This window comes from Lutjanus erythropterus, chromosome 16, assembly GCF_056507025.1.
Source record: "Lutjanus erythropterus isolate fLutEry1 chromosome 16, fLutEry1.hap2, whole genome shotgun sequence".
NCBI classification, from domain to species: Eukaryota; Metazoa; Chordata; class Actinopteri; order Lutjaniformes; family Lutjanidae; genus Lutjanus; species Lutjanus erythropterus.
Window position 1 is genome coordinate 2,682,419 of NC_139332.1, and position 19,209 is coordinate 2,701,627.

The following is a 19,209-nucleotide window of genomic DNA, read 5'->3' on the forward strand; positions in this document are numbered from 1 at the left end:
GCGAAACATTCAAAGTGCTTTCATCAAGAGCGAGTTCAGGAGAAACAAAGTGAGTTCAAGTTTTCAAAATAAAAGAAAAGTTCAGATGTGGCTGCAGGTCTGTCTGAACCAGTGAACACTTTCCTGCTAACTCTAACTAGTCCACAACCAAAGCGAATGCATCCAGGGAGACCGCTTCAAGAAGCAGAGGAGGGGGGAAAAAAGAATCCCAAACATTTTGCACATTTGTTACACAATAATACACAGTGATCACAAAACGAAATGACAAGCTTCACAATATTCATGGCTTTTTGTTTGCTTTTCTACACAATATACAACCATTTAATTTCTTTTTTCAGTACAAGGGAGGAAAAAATGCTTATGTACAATAAGTCATTATTACTTCAAACCTAGCAAATATCGTGTCATTTATTTCATAGTCAATACATTTGTTTATTTTTTTAAAACTGCGATAGAAAGAAAACAGAACTCAATTGAGACGTCAGAAAAAGAATGACTTTTGAAATCTAAAAATTGAAATTTGAAAAGAATCTGCAGTCCAAATACAAAGGTGTGTGGATGCATCTGCAAAAGAGCAAGAGAGACAGGAGCTTTTTTTTTTTTTTCTTTAACTTCAGCTTGGCAGCAAAAAGGAGGTGCATGACAAAAACAGAGCTAAAATCATCGTGAGTGGCAGTAAAAATTTACCCCAGACGTTAAAAACACATGAAAATAGATCTCTACATCCAATTTCAGCTGTTCCACCAAAGGGAAAATTGATTCATGGTTTTTATATAATAAACAAAAACGATGTTTTCCATCTCTGAATCTAATCCTAGGTAGTTTCATAGTCTTCCATTTCACTGGGCTGCTAATCACTGGATCATTCGGATGCTGTGACGGGCAGGTCTGGATTCCTCTAACAGATTTTCCTTGTATCATGACGTGATGAACCAGAACACATCCATCTGACAGGCAGGCTGGAAAAAAAAAAACCCCACCACCAACCACTGTGCATGTATTGATAGTGGAGGAGTGACGTGACACAGACTCACATAAACAAACACAATGACAGGAAATGTGCAGAGGCTGTGCAATCACACCACTAATCCCTCAAACCGCTGGACATCCACAGAGGACTGACGGGGACTTGCAACAGAATCAGACACGTGAAAAGACTGCAGGGCCGTGGCTCAGGATCAATTTAATAACATGAGAGTAAAAATGAACAGTTTGAAAAGGCAAAGTCTACATTAATGGTTTGATAGAATTGTATTGGCTTGAGAAATGGGGCTGCTGAGAGATCTGAAGTCCTCTTTAACATAACCTCTGCTCTGCTAGTATGGATGCTGAGATGGCTGTATACGCTGATCATTTTTAATGCCATTGTTTCAAGATGAACTTGAATTAACTTAAGGGCTGGGCTTCTGTATGACCAGCCTTGGCCAGACAAAATGTTTTTCCCATAAAGGCTTTCTTTCATTGCTCTTTCAAAAAAGGCTCAAACTACAAACCATTCTGCAGCTGTTTTACCCAACAGAGGACAATTACTTTGTTAAAATGACGTCTTCTCTGTTCAGATGTTCAAACGAGTCAGATTTTACATGTTCAGAGCACGGACACAAAACTACAGTATTACGTTTTGGCTTTGCAGACAGAATGAAGCTAACTACACGAAACAACACTGAGCAATGAAAAAGAGTGGAATAGAGGTTAACCCTGAAATGGGGCTTTGTTAGCTTGCTTAGATAATTAGCTTGTGGGCTAATTTAACAAAAATTAACACCACTACTGTACAGACAGTAGTTATGCTCCTATCAAAGGCCTTGATAAGAACAGCCAGCTCCCATAAGAAGTGCTTTTTTTTTCTTTTCGTCTCATTCTTGGTGAGAAGCTAAAGCATATTAAAAACAGATACCTTTCAAAGGGGTTTTTATCTTCATCTTACATTTTTGCATCGCTTGCCACTCAGAGGGAAAAGCTTTAATGTGAATAAGTGTCTACAGCCACACAAGCTCTGTGGCTTTACTCAGAATAGAAGTGCATCAAACTAAATGCTAATGTCAGGATGCTAACATGAGCACCCAGTTCACCATCAGAGTTTAGCATGTTAGCATACTAACATTTGCCAATAAAAACTAAACACAAAGGTGAAGCTGATGAGTCCTGCAGGTATCTGGTCATTAACCAAAGTACCTGAGACAACATGAGCGTCTGCACACAGCTGTGCAGGATTTAAAGATAAAGAGTGAGTCCAGGATGAACTGAGTGTAATGTGACCACACACATGGTTTGACAGCCAACAAACACATATTATCCAAACAAAACAGTAACCGTTTCATTCACACATTAACTGCACAGAGACATTTTGTTAGAAACACTTAGCTGTTGCCCGAGAACTGAAGGAATCCAAGATGGCTGCCAGAAGGTGTGTTTGGCCACCTGCAACCCTCTGCAACAGTGTCGGTCTCATGTCAATGATGAACCTCTGCTGTTTCACCACACTGCACCCTGGATGTTCTCTATCAGTTGTTTCTATGCACCTGCCTGGGACATGTTGGACTAGACTTTCCAGAAGCGTCATCAACCTAAAATCAGTCAGTGAAACAGTCTTTGCATTGTATTCTGCATGTTTCAAATGAAGATTTCATAGCTGAAGTAGTGACAGTGGACAATTTGCGACTTCTCTGTAAAGTTGAGGCCTCTCCTCCTAATCAGACTCAAATGTGTTGGTCAGCTCAGAGCCCTGTGGGAACTACCCGCTTCTCAACCCCAAACAGACTTCACATCCTTTGAGGAGCCACCATGTTCTATGAATAATACTGCACATTGACTGAACACTGCTTGAAATGCCTGAGCTACTGCATGCTGGGAACCCACCACTCCTGAGGAAACCAGTCGAGTGTTGTTAGGACACTTTACATTAGGGTCATGTCACTACCAAAAACAACATGCTTGGACTTGACCTGAACACGCTCATTAAAACCCACTCCAATCACATTCTTTAGATTGTAGTCCAGGTGTCTCCATGTTAGTCCCAGTGGTCTAAACTGTCTGTCTCCCTTTTTCCTATAATACCTGCTATTGTTTGCACAATGTCAGTGGTTCTGCTCCCTTCAGAAGGTCTTCAAGAGAACCAGATCAACACAAAGTCTTCATTTGGTTTGGTCAGGGTTGGTCTGACACAGTTAAGTTGGTAGTTTATAGACTGTGTCAGTATGGCAATACCCGAATGGATCCAAGAAGACTCTCTTAGGCCTTTTCTACCAATATGGAACCAGCTCCATTCCATTTCACACACTTGATTTCGAAAAGTTGGTTCCCAGCTGGAACCAAAAATTCCAGCAGGTTTTCCTTGGGAACCAAAGCAGGCAGAGGTCGCTGTGCAACGCCCTGTTTTGAAAACATCCTTGATTACAAGGATTCTGCCAAAAACTGGTGGAAAGATGGGTTGGTTCACTAGATAGCACCAAGGATCTGGAACAGAAGATTCAACAACCAGAACTTTAGTACCAAGTAGTACCGAAACTTCGGTCTGTGTTCCAGTCAAATGATACCTGTATCCAGTCATTTTGGTACTCAGATCTAGAAAAAATGGCTATTTATATGATTTCGCTTGCAGCCAATCACCACAAGCATTCTTTTTAAAGCAGAACCTTTGAAAAAAGGTATTGAATAAAGTAGTATTACTTCAAGGGTGCGTGTATTAGTACTGGTATCATAATTGTTTAAACAATACCCAGCCCTACCAAACCTTCTATATATGTGGTGGGGTTGCTTTAGTGACACTGCATTGAATAGGAGAACATCTTGATGTAAACGCACTACTGGTTTTCCAGTTATTGCTGGGTTCTCCAGACTGGGAGTCAGTGGGATTCTGTACTGATCTACTGGGGCCAGCAGCAAGAGTTTATATACAGGCTGGGTCTGGCCTCACACCATTATGGAAACCGGTACTTGAGGTCCAACATTTACAGAGATCAACACTGGCAAGAACATCAGGATTCCACCGTTCATCATCCAATGAAACACACCTTGACTCTGGTCGGCCATCAGCCAGCATCCAGACCTTAGCCACTCTCAATTGTAACATTCTTTTCCTCTTTTTAAAAAAATGTTTTTCCAATTGGAAATATGCAAAGTGCTCCTCTGGAGTGAGGCAACTTGTGTGCAGAGCATGCACACAATGATTGATCCATGTCTCTCCCATAAAAGATATAATCCACATCCTTTTTTTTCCTCTGAAGCTAGGTATCTATACATAATCCATACAGATATTTCAATAGTTTCTGTTTTTAGCTATGTTGATTATTATCGTCTCCAGGGGCTGATACCTCTCAGGTACGCCACCATTTCATTAGGAGACGCCGCCAAAAAACAAAGAAAAGAACAAATCAAAAAAAAAAAAAAAGAAAAGAAAGTAAAGAAAGGGGGGGCGGGGGAGGGCAACAATCAGAAAACAGAAATCTAAAAACCCAAATATAACAAGAGAAGGAACCCAGATTTCTAGGTTTTCTAGGTACAGAATCATCTGTGGTTTGGACACAAAATGTGCTTCCACCTACAGATTTTAGTTCTTTTCACTTTCTCAAAGAACATGTGATGCCAAGAGGGGCTGCTGGGTAAAAAGGGTTCAGTCTGTGCATACTGGTTAACCAACGGTTGAGGAGGAGAGGGGGGGTCATGGGAGGGTCAGGGGCAGGTGGTGAGATGAGATGGAACCAGGAGGGAAAATCAACTTGCTTCTCTTTGAGAGGAGACCGTCATCCCCCTGTGAACAGTTTGTCCTCCTCGCTGGAGACCGTGTCCACTGCTGGTCCACTGAAGGTGCAGTCGGGACGTCGCTGCGTCTGTCAGTCCTGATTAGTACAAGTGCAGAACGTCCCGGCTGCGTACATCCGTCTGGTGACTGTTAAAATGTGTAACGGGAGAGGCTGACGTCTGAAATGAAGAAACCGATGATGACCTGTTGATGGGGAACGGTGGGAGCCGACTAGCAAAGGAAAAGCTTTTCCGAACTCTGATCACATGTGATTCTCTTTGTACACATCTGCACCTGTCAGTCTTCCAGTTCGTTAGCTCTGATGGTAGCAGGGGTGCCGCCCTGGTCTGGGTTGTCGGAACTTTAGCTGCATGTCAGTGTGAAAACAGCTCTTGAAACTGGCTCTTTCGATGATACAAATGTGGGTGCTCTGCTCTCAATTTCATGCCCCCACCCCCCCTTCCACACACATTCTCCATTTTCAGAACGGGCTCTTCATCCTCTTTTCAAGAGCAAGCAGAGCAGTTACTAACTTAATATTGTCTGTTTTTGTTCCTATCAGTATTTTCCACTTTGTTACTTCAAGTTAGCGAGCTAACACTTTTTACAAAGCTTCAAAGTTGTTAAACTTTATGTTGCATAGCAACCAGAATGCACCCTGTTGATCTTCTGTTACTAGCAATAGTCACATCTAAGCTTTATAATTGAATGGAGAAAATAATCCTATATGATTGTGGCCTAAAGTGGCCCTACAATGATTCACCGTCACTCCTCGAAGTAAAGGAGCGACAGCAGAGAAACAAAAAAATGGACCAAACACTTATAAAAGAAAAAAGCATAATGAGTAATAGTAACTGAAGCAAAAATGGTAGTTGCAGGTATAATAATAGTGCTACCAACAGCGATAATAATGGGAATTATAATTGTTAAACAACGCTGACGAAGAAGAGTTTTACTATAATAAGAACATTTGAGATGCACTGACAGTTTAGTGTCTTTGTCCGACTTGGTGGGTTCTCATGGGTTGGTTTTAGGTAGGCACACGGACAGGCACTGCATGCGATGGGGGGGTGGGGTGGGGATGTTGGTTGATCTGGGAGTGCTTCAGTATGGGGTAGGATGGGGGTGGCTTCAGAGGGGCGGGAGGGCTGGGCGGGGCTCATTTCTGTCCGGTGATGGACTGCGATATGGATCGAGGTGGGATCATGTCCAACAGGTACTCTCTCTGCCGGTCCGCTAAGCTGGAGCTCTTGTGGGCTCCAACTGCCGCTGGGTTCAGATAGGCAATATTTAACCCTGTGGGGAAAAGACAGACACATGAAGGATCCAGTTAGGTCCATCAACAGTTTACATCAACTTTAAAAGGACAGTACACCCCAAATCATGTGCTGCCTCTTACCTGTCGTGCCATCTTTTCAATTTTGGAGACATCAGCTGTAGAGACGTCTGTCTTCTCTCCAATATCATAGGACTAAATGACACTTGACTCTTGGTGCTCAAAGCACCAATAAATACATTTGGAAACACTCAACAGCATGTCTCTTTCCAGAAGCCATGACCTGATTACTCAAGATATTAGAAACTCAACAAAGAAAGGTCTGTGGATTACCTTGAGTAAAGCCAAGAGCCATTTAGTCCTATTATACTGAAGAGACAGCAGACATCATTTTTAAAACTCTGCAACCCACCCAAAACCTGTCTAGGTGGATAAATAAGCGCTACAGGTAAGAAATAAAATTATGTATTTTGGATTTATGGGGTGAAATATCTCTTTAAGGGAATAGCAAATAGTGGTCTTTATTTACTTCTACATGCAGAGATGACCATTTCTTTATTTGACACAGGATAAGTATAATTTTTTCATATTTTAATAATAGTCTAGGAATTTTACTCAAGTGTGAGTTACCCTAACACAAATTAAAACATCAAGAACTGATTTTGTGTCCGCAATATGTCCTCAGAGAGAAAAAAAAGTCTTAAGGACTCGTATGACCAGAAACTTTTGAAAATCGCCACACAAATTACAACAGAAACAAATATCTTTCACTCAGAAAAGTCTCCTCTATAACATGTGACAGTGATTGTTCAAATGTGTTTCTTAACCTTGATAACACTTTTTTTTGCTTCTTAAAATAATACTTTTAATCAGCATGACATATTAGTAACTTGAATACAAGGCAATATAAAATGGCACTAATTCAGATTAACATAAATTTAATACAAAAGTATTTAAATAAAACTTAAAATAGCAGATTTATATTACTTTTAAAATATTCCTTACAGCCAAATTGGTACTAATCAGCATACATGCTGGCAAAGTTTAGCACACAGGGCTGAACAATAAGGCTTGCCCACTTGACTGAAGAAAGTGAAATGCCATGTTAGTATTTAAGTCAGTGTTCAAGTAATTTTTCATGCAAAAATGGCAGAAAATGCTGTTTTATAGTAACATAGTTTTATAATAAAGTTCCCATCTTTCTCCATTTATTACCATATTAAACTGAATATATGTGGTTTTCAGACTGACAAAACAAGACGTTTAACAACATTTAGACATCACCGTGGCAAAACTAAGGTGGACATTTTGCACTATTCTCTGACAGTTTCCTACATTAAACATGACAATTAACTTAAGACTTTGTTGTTATTTGATAACTGCTAATAAATAACTGTTGTGAAATGTAAAAACATTGAACGAGGGCATAAACTTAAATGTTAGCTTTTCAATAAAACTTGTTTTCATAGTAAAGATATTGAAAAAAAAACGTGCCCTGTGCTGTAACCAACTGCATGTCTCTTTAAACACAATTTCAGATTGATTGTGGACAGGAATGAACCCTGTGTGTGGACATCACACAAGAAGACATGAAGAAATCAGTTTCAAACAGGAGCAGCAGTGGGAAACAGTAAATCACTTATTGTTATTAAAGTATTTTCAATACTTTGCTCCTCTTGGATTTCCTCAGCCTTCTGATCTGTTATAAAGGAGGAATTTACGAGATGAGATCAGCTGAAAAAGTATTTGCAGGAATATGTTTGGGCTCGTGTCATATAATGTCTGCACTATTTCCTCCTTTTCTGATCAGCTCAACACTCCCTCTGTTTTCCTGACAGAAACTGTGTTCTCACTCACTAATTCATTCCAGTATCAGCTGTCACTGATTAATGTTGAATCAGTGAGTAATCTGATGACAGAACTAAATGAAACTCATCTGTTGTCTGGTTTAAACGCTCTCTGCAGCCTGTGTCTGTCAAAGATCACTTATGTGAGAGGAAGCTCCACTTGGTAACAACACTAGAGTGTTTCTGTAGTTCCAAAAGAGTGAGACGTCTTCTCTCTGGTGGATCGATTTATGATTCTCACAGACGCCAGATTGGGAAGCAGTGTAGCAGAGTACAGTGGGTACCTGGGATGTTGTAGATCTGGCGACGGCTGTCATGCTGCAGTCTATTGCTGCTACTGCTGCTGCTGCCTCCGCTGCTGCCACAGTGCTTGGCACTGGTCATTCCCATGAGGCTGCTGGCCACTGACAGCTGGGAGGCCTGGGCGAAGTTGGACAGGACGCCTCGCGCCGAGTTGGACAGACCTCGCTGCAGGGAGGCCTGAGGCTGGGGAGCCTGAGGACAGTACAGACATCCCATTAACCATCATTACCACAAAAGCTAAACCACTAAAGTTCACATAGCAGAGATGTGCTGGCTACAGCTCTAAACACACACTTAGAATGTGAATGTCAACACTCTAATTCAATTTTTTTGGTGAAACTTTATTCTAAGGATTTATATAGAAATGTTTTGTTTTGTTTCATTTTCTTCAATTTCTAAACCTGCTCTGTGTCAGAAAACAACCTTGTCCCAGACAAGAATTAACAACTTCAAACAACACAAAAAGTGATAAAAGCCTTAAAAACTTAAAACTAACAATACGTAATGATAACATAGGTAAAAAAAAACATGCTATTATAAATGTGCTTTGTTTTAAAACATTTTTTAAATGAAAGTGTTGGACCTGCAAACTTGTGGCCCAGATTTCTCCGTCAGATTTTTACAAAAACATGATTTAATCAGGCATAAAAAAGGCTAGATATATCCTAAGGACCCCTGTCTCACTTCCTGGTTTAAAAAAGACAGGAATACTGCTCAAGCACTGGTAAACTTTCTGTTCATTCAATAATATTTCTATCAGATAGACCAACCATAACATGTCAACTCTGTAGTTCTTCTAAATCAAAGCTAAATAAGAAATAAGAGACACTTTAAAAAATAAAATGGCTGCTCACTACGACTATGATGTGAAACGAAAAAAATGAAACATTCTGTCAACTCTGTAAGACATTTAATAAAAAATATAATCATTATAAGGTCGACCTGTTACAAGGTTTAATATCCAAGAGTTTCATCCTTTAAAATATATTTTCCAGCATAATTGAGAAGCCCTCCTCAAAATGCAGTTTTGTTCCAGTTCTCAAGAATGAGTGATATCACTCCAAACCTCCATGCAGACAAACAGACTGATATAAGACTTATGAAGGCGTGTGTACCTGGCGGAGGGCATGATGTCGGATCATAGAGTCAGTCTTGGAGGCGTTGGGGCCTGTAGCGGCCGAGCTGGGAGAGAGGGCCGCCTGCTGCTGCAGCCTCTGTTCAATCTCCTGACATGGAGGAACACACAATGTTAAGATTCACAATCACATGCATACATTCATCAACTCCTTGTGGACAATAATGGTTTTAGAGCAACGGTTGTTTTACTTACTAGCTGGTTACTGAAACAACTTAGCAACCAGCTGAGTTTGTGAGTTTTTGTCAGGAACAAAAAGGCCACAGACAGAGAAATGAAGGATTCACTACAACACAAGAGTATGTAGCACATTGTGATAGAACTTTTTCTGGACATATAATTCATAGAAAGAACTACTTCCAAGTATGAAAACTACTAAATCAGAGTAAAAGAAGTACAGAGGGATGGAGGTGCTGACCTGCTCCTGCTGCAGAGCCTTCACAAAGGCGTTCTTCAGCCTGTTGGTGTGCTCCGCCTTCAGAGCCTTCTTCTGATTGGACGTCATGCACTGCTCACAGAGGATTCGCCCGCTCTTCTCTTGCTTCCAGTGGGGGGTGAAGTCGGTTCTGCACTGGGCGCAGAAGAAAGGCTCCATGCGGGCCAGCGTCCCTCTGAGTTTACCTGCAGACAAGATTCTCCTTCAGCCGACAGTCACAGTGATAATCTGAAGCTAATGTAATGTTTGGTTTGGAGTCAGTGTACTGGGATCACTTTCTCATTGAGGCAGGTTTCTAACAGACTTGTAAGTGATGGCTGATTGGATGCTGGATGTAGAAATCTCAGTCACCAAACTCGTGTGGTAAAATCAGTAACAGAGCTGCAACTTACAATTATTATCATTATCGATTAATCTGTTGATTAGTTTCTGGATTAATCGATTAGTTGTTTGGTCTATAAAGTGTCAGAAAATGGTGAAAAATGTTGACTAATTTTTCTCAAAGCCCAAACTGACGTAATCAAAAGTCTTGTTTTGTCCACAACTCAAAAATATTACATTTACTGTCAGAGAGGAGTAAAGAAACCAGAAAATATTCACATTTGAGAAGCTGAAATCAGATTATTTGGAAACACTTTACAATAAGAGCCCATATTAACATCAAATAATGCTTAATAAGCACTGTTTATGACTACAACATCTACAATAAAGTATTGGTTAGACTATAAGTTAATGAACTTAAAGAAAAATGAAGGAAAAACCAAATGTCTACATGTAGACCATGGATCTCTTCATAAAATAAGTCCAAAGTTTGAGGATGGAGAATTGCATTGACAATTATTACTCTATTTACTTATTTATAAAACTGTTTTTCTCTTAGCTGTGAACTTTATAATACGTGTTAATTCACATGTTTATGAACCATATATTAATAATAGTTAGAACCCTAATTAACATGTAAACCTTAAATAAATGTTAACAAGAGACATTTATTGATAAACTATACTGTGTATTAAAGGATTAATTAACTTTTACTTAGTGCTTATTATGGTTGTAACTAATATTACGAGCATCTTTATAAACTATTAATGAATGTATGAATTAATGCCACAATTAACTTTCTTATTAGCAAGAATTAATTCATCAGAGTCAAAACAGTTTTATTGCCAAGTAGGTTTTCACTTTCAAAGAATTTGCTGCGGCATGTTGGTGCAGAACAAACAATGCTATAAATTAAAATAAAGGCAGGTACTGTCAGTTCAAATGGCATAGATAGAAAAGTAGAGAAATTAATGTTAATTAATGGATCCTTATTGTAAAATGTTATTGAGTATTTGGAGATGATATAATGTATAATGATATGATGATATAAGGATATAAGCTCCTAATAATGTCCAAATCTTTAATAATGGAATGATCAGAAGTGTTCTATATACTGTTGGTCAGCCTGTCTGAATTACCATGTGATGAAATTTAACATAAAAGATACAGTTCATTATCATTACCTATGAACACAGCACTGAGCCCTTTTTCAAAATAAAGGTCTGATAACAGTTTAATGGTAAGTAAAATGCTATTGAGTGTCTTTGCTAGAATTTTTTTGGCCATGTGGGGTCACATGAAACCTTTCAGTGGGACACATCTGGCTCCCCAGGCTGCATTTTGTCCAGATCTGCACCAACAGCAGAGGCAGCAGAAGACCAGCAACTCCTGTATTCTGAGATGTGAAATTACTGGTTTTGCTAAAGGAGTTTTTTTTTTTAGTTTGATTTAGAGAGACTGATATTTGGCTTATATAAAACAGGTTCCCCATCACAACAAAGGTAAAGTTGTGAAAATACTTAAGATCTTTAAGACAGTGATGTGAAAAGTGATGCAGTGATGTTTTTCCCCCTGAGTATCAGCAGCTCACCCTGACTGTCGAGCACACTCTGCACCACCTCCTCCAGGCCCACCATGTAGATGAACTCGCTGTTGGCGGCGGAGGGCAGGAAGTGGAGCAGTGGGGCGGGGGGTTTGGGTGGAGGGATCTCCAGCAGGGTTTTCTCCAGCTGCTTCCTCAGGGCCAGCTTGGCCGCCGCCTGGCTGCTGGCCTGGTCGGCCATGGAGCTCACGCCTCCGCTGGCCGAGCCGGACATGGTGGACGGGCTGACGGCCGAAGCTCCGCCCAGGCCACCCGCCACCCCGCCGGCCCCCGCTGCTGCCGCCGCCTGCATGTGGGCCAGGTTCATGTACATGGCACTGGAGCCTGAGCGCTGGGACGCTGCCACCTGCTGGCTGGCCTGTTGGTAGCTGACGGGGTTGCCCATGCTGCTGGAGCCGGAGCGAGACATCCCAGGCTTGGAGGAGACCCTCTGGCCCTGCAGTTGGGCGGGGTTGGGGGCTATCACCCGCTGGGACATCAGCATGGGCGGCAGGTTGGCATTGGCTGCTGACCTGATGACTGTGTGACCCTACAGACCGGAAAACAAAACAAAAAGGAGGTTAATGAAAGGAAACTGTTAGTTGATCAGCTGTTTATAACTGTTAATTGTCTGCCAATGTAAAGTTCAGCCTGTTGTCCTGAAAACAAAAGACCACTGCTCTGAAATAACACACTCTGGATGACGAGTTAAGTGTCTGCCTGTCTCACTGCTGCCAAACTCCATTAACATTTCGCTCAATTTAACAGTAATAAACATCTACTACAAGATTATTCATGATTTCGTACAACTCATAAACAAACACTAACTCATTCAGCAAACATTCGGCATTACCTCTAATTAGCATGAACAAAAACTTTTGTTTTCTTGATCTCTGATGACATACCATTGTCTTTTTATGATTTAGCATGGTAAATATGTTACAGATTTCTCCTTTAATATCAGCAATATCTAAAGTATGTTTTTATATAGCAATTTAACAAGCAGTATGCTGAAGTTTAATGCTACAACAAAGGGTGAAGAAGAGGTGAAACTTGGCTGTAGTCTGGTTAAAGAACTGAGCCCCTCAAGTTCCAAATTATATTTGTTTAATCTTACATGTCAAAGTTAAAAAAAACATATTTCTCAGGGGCTTCCATATTAATACTCTTTCTGCAAGCTCTTGTCTGTCATTGGCCAAAGGCTCTTAGTGGAAAAAAGAGAAACACTACTTGGTTCAGTGACAACATTCCACAATGGTGAGTGGACTTGCTGGCTTTTGAAGTCCAACAACACCAACAGAGAGATGAGTCATCTCAGTGTCTCAGGCCACCAGAGCAGTTCTTCAGACGTGGCTCAACAACATGTCAGCCTGGGTTAGTTATCAGGCTGAAGATCCCGTTCATTCTCATTTGGATTGGTTTGATTTGTTAATCCATCAATAAAAAAAAGTTATCCTGAGGGAGCTCTAATAAAGACAAGATGAGCAGAGAGTGGAAGCTCTCATGATTGGCTGAATGCTGAACACATGAAGGCAGTTACTTGAGGTGGGCGTGTAGAGAAGCCACATTTATATTCTCTAATATCAACAGACAAAAGCCTCATTTTACTGTAAATTCTCAAATAAAAGGACAACACAAAGAGGTCGGGTACAGAAACAGAGTGAGGGGGGTGAAATGACCTGTAGCCTGCTACAACAGCTCTGTCCATCTGCACAACACTGACTCAACAGTAGAACAACCTGATCAATGTTAAGCTTCCATCAACACAACGCATTTAACTCTGACTTTTAATGTGAAGATTGCGTGAACGAAGTGTTGAGTTATACCAGAGATCTGCAACCCGTGGCTCCAGAGCCTTTGGCAAAAAATGATATGGAATTTTACTTGTCATTTATCATCGTTGTAGGTCTACACTGTAAAAACTGGAAAAGTTGAGAAAACTCAAGCTGTCAAGGCAACATACTGCAACAGATTTTTGAGCTCAGAAATGTTTTTATTTCCCTACAAATCTTTTGTTGAGATAATTAACTTTGGTTAAACTTAAATCTTTCAGTTTTAGAAACCCAGAAAAAAGTTGTAAAATCATGGAATAAATTCACTGGAAGTGAAAGTGAATGATAAATAAAATCATAACATTTTCAATTAGAAGCATTTAATTTTCAGGCACCAATATAATGACAAATCAGGTTCACAGCTCACTGTGACCAGTTTTTGAAATGCCTTTTCCAGTTTATCTAAAGTAAATTATTTCAATTAAAGATTATAGGTCGGCAAATCTTAAAAATATGTAGCCTGTACACCAAAAATATTTTGTCAACTAAGATGTGCGTCATAGCCTACGTCTATGGCTCGCTGTCTTTTCCTCTAGTTTTTGTGTTGGTATAAATTTGTCTTCTAGTGTCTCCATAAGCTGTCTATGGATGCCAAATGAAGAAAAAGAAAGGTCCTCAGGGAAAAGAGAGGATTTAACAGTTGCGGCTCCAGACAGACTTTTCTTTCTTTTCTTTTTTTTTTTTTCCAAAAATGTCTCTTTTGATCATAAAGGTTGCAGACCTCTGAGTTAAACATTCTAATGAATTTATCAAACATGCAGGAAGTGTTGAGTTTATATTAACTGGGGAACAGGGAGGGGTATATTTAATATAATTAAGTAAAGTCAGTAGAAGTAAAGGCTGTCTGCCACTGAGGAAAATAAAACCACTATATGACAGGTTATAGTCTGCATGTTCGATTGTTAGTGTTGTTGAAGTATTACGTTGTTCTACAATGGGATCCACAATACGTCCACTGTCTCCATATGTCCATTGTTGCTATACAATCAGGTTATTCTCAGTGAATATAATTAGACCATAAGTGATGTTGTGTGCATGGTTAAGCAGATTTAATCACATTACCAGAATACAGCAACATGTGTTTGGTAGATGATCTAATTTAAATACTTTAGGATATAAACCTCCTCAAGTTTGTTTTAATTCATAAAGCCTACAAAAAATCATGACTCAGCAAACTGAGAATAAGACTGAAGTTTGTGCAGATACATTTTAAGTAATCTTTAGAGAAGCTAAACTCAGACTTGTGCTAAATCATCAAGAATCAAATCAAACTGATTCAGTTGTCCATGTACAGAGACCAGAGCACAGGACTCCTCGTCATGTCCTCGTCATTTGGATCAAGAAACTGGTGAACTATTAGGGAAGCAGGTTTTTTCAAATGTGTCTGATACATTAGTAAAGCTTACGAGGACCCTAACATTCAACTAATAATCAGATTAATAGCTCATTCATGTAACCAGTTCAATCAGAAGGGATTTCCAACTGGGTTGAGAGGGGTGGTGCAAACCTTTGATTAACTGTTCAACGGGAAAAATATTAGCACTTTATAACTGGAGCGCTTAATTTGATCATTTCTCTGCGGTTGGAATAAATAAATGTTGCATGTTTGCCCTACATGGGCGTAACATTAGGTGACGTAAATGAGTTTCCTGAAAGGACAAAAACATGGTGGTAACAAAACAAAACTGGTCTGTGGCTGATAAAACTTTATTTGTTGGAGACCTTTAAGGAACAATATGTAGCAACTGTGTGTGGAAAAATGAGTACAGCCGTCCAAACAGTGAGTTGGAGCCTGACTGTTTATTTAATAGGTTGAGATTTTATTTGATATATGATCTATGGTGGAAGTGAGCTGTTCTCCCCTGCCCCCTCCTGCCCAGACCTGGGAATGCTCAGGCTGGCAGCAGGAACACTGCAGAACTCAACTGCACAACTTAACATGTGTCCTTTATTCTGATGACATATCGTGGTCCTTTTTATGATTTATTACAGTAAATATATTACAGATTTCCCCTTTAAAACATTGAAGGCTTGTTGAAGGTCTCGATGGTCGAAAGGATGGAAACAACATGTTGTTATTTGACAAGATGAACGAAGCTGGAATCCATCGAACCATCAACCAAATCAAACACAGCTGGAAAATTTTGTTTCAACTGGTGGAACTACCTCTTCTTCTCCTTCTTCTGTCATATTTCCAGCAGATTAAATGCTTCACAGCAGGCAGAACATCTCTGTGCATGTTAAAAAAGTAATACTCTGATTAAATGCTTTGGGGCATGTAAACACACATCTTATCTGATCACTTTAGTTAGCGTCCATGTAAATACTTCAGCTGGAATCTCTGATCAGAATCATTTCGGCTGGGTTAAAGAAATATTGTTCATGGAACTGCAGCTTTTAAATCAATATGTCACATCTTCTGTTGGAGCTACAGCTCATCAAGAAGAGGCTAACATCACCACTGACGCTGCTGTGTTCCTGTCTTCACAGCCAACAAAAGGTCACTCATCTTAGAGTTTATAACTTCAGTTTGTACATTTTGTAAGCTAAATATTAACAGATTCAATAAAGGATTTGAAAGAATTTGGATTCAGCATGCAGATTTCAATAAATGCTATTGAACCCAAACCCTTTCAACAACCTGCTGCCATTTTTTGTGAGTGATTAATGTATCTAAAGATACTCAGTGTCCACTTTATCAGGTCCAGGTAGCTAAAACTGACACAGTGTAACCCTGCATTAAATGTTCCCCTCATGGTCAGTTTTTTTTTATTATTTAAACAGATGTTTCTAATATTTAGTCTATCATCACGAATAGAAATTGGATGGAAAATGATTAGAAATGCCTGTATGACACAATAAAATTCAGCATGAGGTCTGCAACATAACCTCCTGTTAATAATATAATAATGCTATTCATTATACCGTCCACGAGGCAGGGATTTATTGCTCGGTGTTAGCCTGCCAGGTTTAGTAAGAATCCATATTAACAAGGGAGTTCTCCTTCATGCCCACAGATCCACAGCATCATGTTTAGACAGTGTGTTCACTGTGTGGCCAGCAGAGGGCAGCAGCTGCTTGGTGAGTAAACTGACAACAAACCAGGCAGAACATCACCATCCATACAAAACAGGCTGATAAGACAATCCAGCACACACACACACACACACACAAAGAGAGACACACACACACACACACACACACACACACACACACACACACACACACACACACACACACACACACACACACACACACACACACAGCCAGCCATAACCACAGAGATCTGCTGAATATTTAATACCATCTCAACATGTAATGGAGGAGCAGGGCTACGTCATGCGAGAACAAAGGCTTCCAGCAGGAGGCTGCTGTCTCCTAATCAGAGCGGGACCCTCCACAATCATTCAATAAAACAAACACAGTCCATCCTAATGTCAATCTACACACGTCTTTATCCTAATTCATCTTTAACCAGACTCCTGTCTGTCTGCACTCACAAAGAGATGAAGAAAATCTGGGTTTGAGGCTACAAATTGATAACATTCACCTTGGAAGAGACATCTGGGCTTTGTCTTTTACTCCTGCTTCAGTAATGCAGCTCTACTTGAGAACATATTGTGGTGACACATTAACATCAGGTGCTCTTAGATCAGCTGACTACACACAACTATAAACAATAAAAACTAGACCAAAATAAGTGAGAATGAAAAGACAATCAACCAAGATCAAAATAAAACCGAGATAATAAAATAACCTGCAGTCACACTTCATTTCTAACCAGAGTTTACCTTCTCCTTATAGAAAAAAATCATTGGAAGTACCAGAGCCACCATTGCTGTGGTGGCATCTCCTATACAGTGTGTATGCACGCTTGAATGCAAGCTGTCATAATACAATTTTCTAATTTTACCTTTAGTTTTTATGTAATATGAAATTAGACAATGTCTTTGAAGTTGTGCAGTTCTAACTGCTCCAACAGTAGAGTCAAATACAAAAGCCTTTATTTGACCGTATAGTTTCCCTAAGCCTACAGAGGACCAAGATGTTTGCCAGAAATGGATCATGATCCATGATCTATTTCCAGCTATTGTCACAACCAGTGTCTAACTACTATGTAAATTTTGAAGGACGTTAATATCATCACCCAAAAAGGTGCTTTCACTTTGTTACTGTATTGTCTGCAGGCAACAACAGACACGGTGTCTAGAAGGGAACCCCAGGCTTGCAAAAGATCTCAGAAGAGTCAACATTTTAACCAAAACTATGGTAGAAAATTTTGGGTCCCCATCTACACAAAACCAGCAGAAACTGAGTGACAGACACTGAGGTGCCACTGCAGCGATAGTGATGATAGGACAGTAGATGATAGGACACACAAGGTGGCTGCTGTATTTGTCTACTCTTTGCCATCTTTGAAGCAGATAGGAGCGGTGAAGAGGTTACCTGTGCAGTGCGGAGGTTCTGGGGCTCCGGGTTGTGCAGGCCCGGCCTCACAGGCAGCTTCCCCAGGCCAGGAGAGCTGTGGATGGGAGGAGGCTGCACAGAGGAGGCGGCATTCTGGACCACTGGGACCTGCAGGCAAACATCAACACAGCATTAACACAGCAATATAACCACAGGTCAGATTACTGTCATACTAACATGTGTGTGTAACCTCTGATGTTTCACAGATAAGATTTCACTTCACGGTCCATATTATGTTTTAGATCACATCACAGAACAGTTTGACCATTCCATGTTTAGCACATTTAATACTTTGTAGACAGCCATTTGTTTCTATATGGTGTCAATATCAGCATGCAGACAACACAGATGATCTCTTTGTCAAAGGAGGTAAACATGGAATCATACCGGCAGGAATTTCACACCAGTCATGGCAACAGTGCCCCCTTATTTTGACCTTATGACCTTAAAAAAATGATCAGCCCTGCAGCCACAGTGGCCTTGATGCCCCAAGTGCCGCCCCAGCTGATTTAGCCATTTTCCCCCCGTCTGTTTCTGTCAATACAGTTTTTAGACACCACTGTCTTTTGCTGAGATTCTGAGTTCTTATTGGATGACATCAAGTGAAGCGCTGTCAGCATAACTAGCGGTGGGTTCCATTTCGAGTCTGGTATAAACAGCTTGAAAACGGGCCTATTTAGTGTGAGTGTGATGCAGACTCGCAACACAGAGAAAGAGGGCAAACACTTACGGGGGCAAGTGTGAGACAGGCAGTGATATAAGTTAAAATTTGATTGATCATGAGACTGGAGTCAGTTAACACTGACACACAGCTAGATACACATTTTATACTCTCATCTGCTCTCAGTTTCAAAATGAAGTTTGTCCCCTAGGAAAATATTCCCTGAAGCTAAGGGGGTCATTTAGTGTTGCATAAAGTCCATTAGCTTGTCTCCTTGTGTAAGTGTTAAAACAAAGGCTTTAGCAGCGGTTACTGTCATTATACAACACATGGGCATTCCAGTTACCATGGTTACACTTTGCTCAGCATTCTCTAATTTTACAAACATTTTACAGCATTGTTGTCAGTGTTAACTAGCTATTCCAAAATGAACAACAAAGAGAATCACAAAAAAGTAATCCAAAGTACATTTAACAAGTAACTGAAAAAAATTAATGTGAGAAACTGCTGTTAAATGAACTGTATGTGAGGTCATGAAGAAATCTAAAAATATTACAGTGACAGCAAGAGAGGAGATGGACAAACCAACAAAAAACTGGTGAGTTTCA

The 19,209-nt window shown here is 40.1% G+C and overlaps 1 protein-coding gene across 1 annotated transcript in view; it reads right to left on the reverse strand.

The window, feature by feature from the left end:
- Window positions 1-2,024: 2,024 nt before the first annotated feature.
- gatad2b (GATA zinc finger domain containing 2B) overlaps window positions 2,025-19,209 on the reverse strand; it is a 75,967-nt gene continuing 58,782 nt past the window's right edge. Inside the window, exons 5-10 of the mRNA XM_084738822.1 lie at window positions 17,920-18,048; window positions 11,651-12,191; window positions 9,721-9,923; window positions 9,283-9,393; window positions 8,149-8,359; window positions 2,025-6,037 (exon numbers count right to left, since the gene is read on the reverse strand). Coding sequence (XP_084594948.1) covers window positions 5,901-6,037; window positions 8,149-8,359; window positions 9,283-9,393; window positions 9,721-9,923; window positions 11,651-12,191; window positions 17,920-18,048 — 1,332 coding nt within the window. The 3' untranslated portion in view covers window positions 2,025-5,900. The remainder of the gene's footprint in view (window positions 6,038-8,148; window positions 8,360-9,282; window positions 9,394-9,720; window positions 9,924-11,650; window positions 12,192-17,919; window positions 18,049-19,209) is intronic.